Genomic DNA, 7,695 nt, shown 5'->3' with positions numbered 1-7,695 from the left:
CAGGCAACCCTGCGCTCCTGCTACCCCGGCGCTGATCCGGCCGGATGTGGCCTGTTTGGATTGGGTTTATAATGCTGAGAATATTTCATGCATTCATCCTATTCATTTGTATTTTGGTCTGTTTTTTATTTAAATTTATTCAATTAAATCTCAACATCTAAACGTTTACACTACAGCCTAGCAGTTATCATGAGAAGGTCACCATGCAGTACACTTGTTCAGAAGACAGGTCTGGGATGCAGAGGCACCTGAGCATGTTCGTGTGGAATGTGTGCAGGCTTTGGAAGCCTCAGAGGAGAGCTTCCTGACACAACTGGCCAGGCCATAGCCTGAGCTCCTTTCTTCCTGGCTTCATATCACACTGATGTGGTACACACAGGGGATGCTTGGAAAGAATGAACACAACATTCTGCTCCTGAGTCTACATCTCATGGTGACCACATTCAAGAAGCCAGCAAAAGCAAGACACACACACACACACACACCACACACACATTGCCTAGCCCACTTTTGGGCCTTCAAGAATATATAAGCAGCTTTATAGGAAAGTGTTTGGCCAGAATTGGCTACTCATATTAACCCAAGTCTTTCTGATCAGAAGTAGCACATGAGTATTTGACTTTTCTTCAAAGCCATTCAATCCAAAAGATTTCCAAGCATGTCATATGTCACTTTTTTCCAAAGATGGGCATTCAGCCAATTGGCTAACACTCATTGCCTAGGAGAGGAGGGAGGGAGAGAGAGGGGGTGGGGGAGGGGAAGAGAAGAGGTAGGTGGAAAGAGAAGTGCTTAGGCAGTCACTAAGCAAATAGTTGCGTTCCTACAATATGTTTTATCTTGCTAGTCCTGGATAAATTACACTTGCTTTCCTGCTTTGATTTTCCATACAGACTGAGCCTCCAAACACACCCTACCTACATAATATTGCTCCTGCCATTGTGCAAATCCCATTCTCCTTGTCAGAACTGAGGCCATCATTTAGGTCCCTTACTCAGGACCCATCTCTGTAAAGCTTTCTCCTCTGCCCCTGCCTTTCTTGGATCAAAAACCTGAAGAGTTCACTATGAGGGTGATTTTTGCAGTTGCCTTCTTTATATAAGTAAGTTATAAGGAAACCACTTTGTGGAACCGCCTTATAGATTGTTTATTGAGTTCATTCCATAAGGCTACTACATACCATTTGATAGGTTCCAGCATTGGAAACACACGTTGTAACTCTTAAGTTTCAAATCATTCCAACCATGCATGTCTGCTGCTCCTTTTTTTCTGTGGTTGCCACTGGTGACTGTGAGCTCTTACAGTAAAACCCAGATACAATTAAAAGTCTCATTCCCTCCTGCTGCTTCTCTGGACAGTGGTGTGTCCTTACACAGACACTTGTAGCCTCAGACCCAGGAGCTGTTGCTTTCCCGGAGACTGCTGGGCCTGTCTTGCTTTCTTTCATTTCTGCTTGAAATCTTCTATGTAACAAACAGAATCCAAAGAACTGAAAGAATCATTTGGGAACAAATAAGTCTCATCTGAGACTCAAGAAACAAACAGTTGCTTAATGATTGACAGGCTGTGTGCTGTGGATGAAATGGACAGCTCTGTGTTAACACCCCAGGTTTCCACACCCCCTTCTCTCACCTGACATCTTTGCTGACCATGCATCTATCGGTACAGCAGTGTTTGCCGTCTGAAATGCATTCATATTTGAAACAAACAATTCAAAAAAGTACCTTTTCATAAATTATCTTAAATGTTTCTAAATATTTTGATTATTTACATACAGCTTGTGTTTACATGACAACAAGGAGGCCTTTCATCAGGGAAGCATCTAGCAGGAACATATGCTTGTGAGCAAACATTTTGACAAAAAACAGTCCTAGCTTTTTTTTTGGAAGAGAGTTTTCCCAATGAAGGTCTCGGGTGGGTTGCCTATGAGAGAACCCTATCCTGTCATACCAGTGGTACTGCCCTCCTTTTTGTGCCTCACGCAACAGAGAGAGTCATCCTTTGTCACCATCAAGGAGTAGTTCTATAACCCCTGCAGATTCTAAAATCTACGGGTACTGTCTTAGTCACGGTTTCTATTCCTGCACAAACATCATGACCAAGAAGCAAGTTGGGGAAGAAAGGGTTTATTCGGCTTACACTTCCATATTGCTGTTCATCACCAAAGGAAGTCAGGACTGGAACTCGAGCAGGTCAGAAAGCAGGAGCTGATGCAGAAGGCCATGGAGGAATGTTCTTTATTGGCTTGCCTCCCCTGGCTTGCTCAGCCTACTCTCTTATAGAACCCAAGACTACCAGCCCAGGGATGGTCCCACCCACAAGGGGCCTTTCCCCCTTGATCACTAATTGAAAAAATGCCTTACAGTTGGATCTCATGGAGGCATTTCCTCAACTGAAGCTCCTTTCTCTGTGATAACTCCAGCTGTGTCAAGTTGACACAAAAATAGCCAGTACAGGTACCAAAGTCCCTCTTGTATGGCAAGTATTTTCCTGTAGCTACACCTATCCTCCTATAGACTTTAAATCATCTGTAGCTAGATTATGATAATACCTAATACAATAGAAATGCCTTGTGAATGGATGATTTACTATATTAAATAGAGAGTAACAATGATTTAAAAAAAAAGTCTATGTGTTTGATCTGGAAAGTCAACTCCTTCTTCCTTAAATTTGGATTGAGGGGTCGGGGCAGGGACAGGGTCTTACTGTGTAGCCCTGGCTAGTTTGGAATGTACTTTCTAAGTAAGGCCAACAGAGATCTGCCTACCTCTACCTCCCAACTAAATTTGGGTTTCTGTGTGTAAGAGAGAAAGAGACAGAGAACTGATAATTAAAATAATTTCATATTCCTTTCTCCTTGTTTGCAGGGTTGGGGTGGAGAAGGTACAAGGTTTCTCTGTGTAGCCCTGGCTGTTCTAAAACTATAGCTTTGTAGACCAAGCTGGTCTAGAACTCAGAGATCCACCTCTGTCTGCCTACCAAGTACTAGGATTAACAGTGATCACCACCAACCATGGCTTATATTCCTTTCCAAACAAAAGCAGTCTTTTAAAAGTATGTGTATCTCTTCCTAATCACAGAAACCTCTGCAGTTCAGCTGTGGGGTGGGTCTGCTTAAGTAAGGTTGGATCTAGGGGATATTCAAAGCCAAAGTACAGTTTTGAAAGTCTATTCCAATGTTGTACACAAGACAAACCTGTAGTAGATGCTATGGCCAGCTCACCTGTGCATAGGAAAAGCACTGCAGTGCAGCACCATTGTCCTCCCTGTGCCAGTACTGCTGTGAACAATACACATTCCTAGAAAAGTATAGTAATGAAATTGAATCATTAGGTCAGCTTAGACACAAAACGAAGCAAGGGTCTGTGGGAATCCACCATTCCTGAAAAGCTACAGTTAATTAAAAAGCATTTAAGACCCTGGCAGAAACAGAACCAGAAAAAAAAAACTGCTATAATTGTATGATATTTTTTAATTTGTGCATTTGCATGTTTTCATTCCTAAGAAAGAAAAATCTTAATAGATTTAGTTTGGGACTCTGAAGACATTCCACTGAGAATCTTTGTCCAGTTTCTAACAGTTGCTGTAATTTGTAAAACCCTAGTAAGAAGGGAACGTGATGGTAATGGGCTTCGTCGGAGGAATTGTTTTAGCAGAGATTTCATATGCAAGACTAAATGCTGATCAACAGAGCATAATATTGTATTCTGAGTGTGCGGGAAAGCAAAATTAATTTTTTTCTTCTTTTCCTTCTCTCACCATGTGCCCAGCGACTGCATTTGCCTCCAGACTTGTCAGACACAGTGGGCCGTTCAAGCAAACAGGATCTGGCAGCATCCACCGCGCGGCTGGGTGCAGGCTGTAGCTCCATGGCCGAAGGCAAGAAGCACCTGGACTTCTAGGGACCCTCCATAGTCACCGAGTGCGAAGTTATCTGACACTCTGATTAGGATTGCTAGTAGCTCATGTAAATATTTGTCTTAATGATCTGACCCTCCAGACTTTGAGAAATACAAGGTCACAAAGTGGAGCCACCATCCTTAAGTTTGAGTTGTTTCATGACTTATTTTTTCTACTGACTTTTGTACAAACGTAATATGGCAGAAATACTGCCATTTGACATTTAGCTGCTGTTGGGTTTTTTTTTTTAAAAAATACTAATTACTTTTAAATAAACACCCAGAAAATCCCCAAAATACAGTTTGTCTTAGAGTTGTCGTTGGTTCAAGTGGACTATAGCAATGGGATGATGGTGACTTGTGTCTTATGGTAACAGGCATGGCACACGCCATAGAGTGTAGAACATTGAATTTAAGTTGTGTGTGAATACATTTCAGATCACTTTGTTTTTGAAAAAGTCACTGCCAAGACTTTTTTTCAAAGAATGTTTTGTTTGCTAGTATTTGAAAGAGTTAGCATTTGTGCATCCCTTTGTTGAAAATGGTGAAGACAAAAATCATATGTGGTGATTCAGTCTGCATTACCCACCACATTAGACAATACATCCAGGACTTGATGGGAAGCAGACAGGAAGACTCTGGGTGGATGGCTGTTCTAAAGTTCTGGATAATTGAGGTCAGCACTATAACATTATGTCAGCAGACAAAATTCAAGCTGGCAGCTCCACTAATGCCAGGGTCCTAGAGATGTGTACTGAAGCCTGGTGAGCAAGTTATATAATATAGGTCTAAGACAACGTGAGTAACTGAGACACACTCAGACTTCCATTGTGCCTTTGTTAACCATGAGCACTGGCTGAGCCTGTAAATGATATCTGACCATGCAAAATGTCTCGGGGACACAGCATATGGAGCAGGTTTTCCTGTAAAACACTAGGCTTTGGTGTCATGGGTCCATAGTCTTGAAGGGTTTGATGAGCCATAGGTAAACAGTGGAAGCCAGAAAGCAGCTTGCGTGTGTTTAAGAACTCCAGTTTTTTAAAAAGATATTTAACATCTTTTGGTAGAAATTGAATTTTCAAATAAATTAGAATATTTTAAAGTACCTTTAACTAGCATTTTAAGCAGTCTCCTTTTAATATACCACAAATTATACTCTATTTTCTCTTGACAACATTGTCGAAAACAAAGACTAGGTTTTTAAAACTGTCTCACCAATATGATGAATGTCAGTCACTTAAAAAAAAAAAAGCCCAGTGTAGCATAAACACGCACTGTATACAGTTCTCATTCAGAATTAGAATAATTGAATCAATGACAGTGATTTGCCAGGATGTCAAATCTCTCCATCATATCCTGTCACTACCAGTTTATTTTTTGTGATAAAATCAAAAAGACAACTATTTTGTCACCAGGACTTCATTAGCACTAAAAAATCAGGTTGATTTTTTTTTTTAAGAATATCTGGTTTATTTTTTTTTAATCTCTTTAAATTCTCAAGACAAATTCTTCCCCATTTTCTTTTCAAAATAAAGTTTTAGAATTGACCTGTCAGTTAAAATTAAAGGACTTTGTATTAAAGAAAGGTACTTTTAATATTTAAAACAACCTCAAAAATTGATTTCCTCTGTAGATTATAAGTCTTGTTGCAGAGGTACCAAGGAAGTCCTGCTGTCCTCTAATGGGTTGTGAATAAACTGAAGTGAATGCTTGATTGTTTTAATAACTAACCTTTCTCTTACCCTGTTGTGATTCATTTCACACAAACACACAACAGCACAATTTCTTGGCAGTTGGCTCTGAAAAGGAAGTGTGAGGACATCAGGTGTGTAAATTATTGTAAAATATCTAATGAGTCATTGGTTTCTTTCTTGATCCCTGTATCTACAAAATTAACAATTGACCACTAGTAGTTATGAGCTTTGCAAATAGCTAAATTCCCTTGAAATTGAGTGAACATATTTGAACCCTCAGCTTAAATAGAGGTTAAACTTTTCAAAGTTAATAAACCCACATTTTAAATAAATACAGTGCCTGTATTTAGTATTCCAAAAATACTACATCTACTGCTTTATTTTTCAGACTCAGTCAGCATATTTTAATACTACTACTACTAAAAATAATAATAACAACAAGAAGACACTGCTATTGGAAATAGATGTATGGTATATTTTATTTTGTTTTGTTCTCCTCTGATAAAAACCCAGTCTAACAATATGTTTTCCTTTATCTGGAAATTTTTGTCCTCTACAATTGCACAACTTCCTACATGAAAATATTGGCCTTCAAAATGCTAACACACACACACAAGCACATGTCCTTCTGATATATTATGAAATGTACACTCTATTCATAGTTTTTAACTTGTCTTGAGTATAAAGACTTAAGAACCCTGTCAGAGTAACTGAACTGTCTTTGTGTCAGCATCGCAGTGCATGAAGCCTGAGGCCCTGTGAAGTGATTCATTCCCCAGCTAGATCTGCCTTTCCTTAACATGGGAAAAGAATTTGACTACTCTAGGCTAACAAGGTATATGGATCTGAGACCATCAGATTTTAATAGCCACGGGACAAGATCACTTTTCTCAGCTTTTTTACTTATTCCTTAGCACTTCCCCCAGGATTTTCTAGTGCTAACACCAACACAAATGAAGAAGCTTCTAAAGTAAAGGCTATTCTTCTATTCTCTGTCTTTTTATTTTAATGACTGGAACATATACATACACTTACAGCAAGGGCATGTGGGGAAAACCATCGCTTAAGCCCATTATTAATGTCACCTCCAAGATCTCATGTTATTATGTCCAAAGATAGTCACCATCAACAGTGTCAAAATTAAGCAAAAGATTTACATTTTGATTTTTAAAAATGAGTTTAGTCATCTGTGACAAAAAAAAAAAGTTACTAAAAACTAGAATAATGTGTATTTGGCATCAGTTAACCAAACATAGAAACAAAAAGATCTTCTGGATAACATTAAGGCCCAGAGCACAAAGAATAAAAATGCTCGGTGCCTTCTGTGATGGCAGTCATTCACAGGACAAGGCTGAACACTAACGCTCTAGACGGAGTTCTCAGAAGCCTACCTAGGATGTTTCCTTTAAGTAGAAAGAGGAGATGATGTGAGCAGTGTGGAGAAGCCAGTTGCTCACCAGATAAAAGTCGTTTCGAGGTATAGCTTTGGAGGAGAGGAAATCCTCAGAATTTCATAACAGCACATGGCAAAATTATTTTCACCTAGAGGCAGCATTCTCAACCTATAAGTCATGACCTCTTAAAGTCGAACAAGCCTTTCACAGGGGTCGTTCCTGCATATCAGATGTTTGCATTACAGTTCATAATAGTAGCAAGATTGCAGTTATGAAGTAGCAATGCGATAATTTTATGATTGGGGTCACCCCAACATGAGGAACTCTATTAAAGGGTCACAGCATTGGGAAAGCTGACAGACCACTGTCCTAGAGTGATTCACCTGTAATTCTGTTCACCCAATGCCTCTAAGTCAGTGATAAAATGTAATCTGTATGCACCAAGATGTCATAAAATTTGGTCTTTGTCCTGGAAAATGACCCTATTGACAAATCTATAAATATACCTGTCAGCAAACAAACAAATGAAAATGACCACTGGGAGTCAGAACTCCCAGATCCTGGGATGACAGCCTGGGATGTGGGAAGAAGGCAAGGCTGCTTGCTGTCCTCATCTTGCTGAACCAGAGACTCCCACATCTGAGCTTCCTTCCTTTGGGATATACCAGACTGTCCCACTGCACTCTGGCAGCCTGGACCTGCTGATGACTT

The 7,695-nt window shown here is 39.8% G+C and overlaps 1 protein-coding gene across 1 annotated transcript in view; it reads left to right on the top strand.

The window, feature by feature from the left end:
• Elp4 (elongator acetyltransferase complex subunit 4) overlaps positions 1 to 4,193 on the top strand; it is a 202,605-nt gene extending 198,412 nt beyond the window's left edge. The window contains exon 10 of the mRNA XM_021154303.2: positions 3,768 to 4,193. Coding sequence (XP_021009962.2) covers positions 3,768 to 3,899 — 132 coding nt within the window. The 3' untranslated portion in view covers positions 3,900 to 4,193. The remainder of the gene's footprint in view (positions 1 to 3,767) is intronic.
• Positions 4,194 to 7,695: the final 3,502 nt, after the last annotated feature.

The sequence above is a fragment of the Mus caroli genome, chromosome 2, assembly GCF_900094665.2.
Source record: "Mus caroli chromosome 2, CAROLI_EIJ_v1.1, whole genome shotgun sequence".
In the NCBI taxonomy this organism is placed as follows: Eukaryota; Metazoa; Chordata; class Mammalia; order Rodentia; family Muridae; genus Mus; species Mus caroli.
Note: the sequence above shows the minus strand (reverse complement) of the source record. Positions and strands in the feature narration are given on the sequence as shown.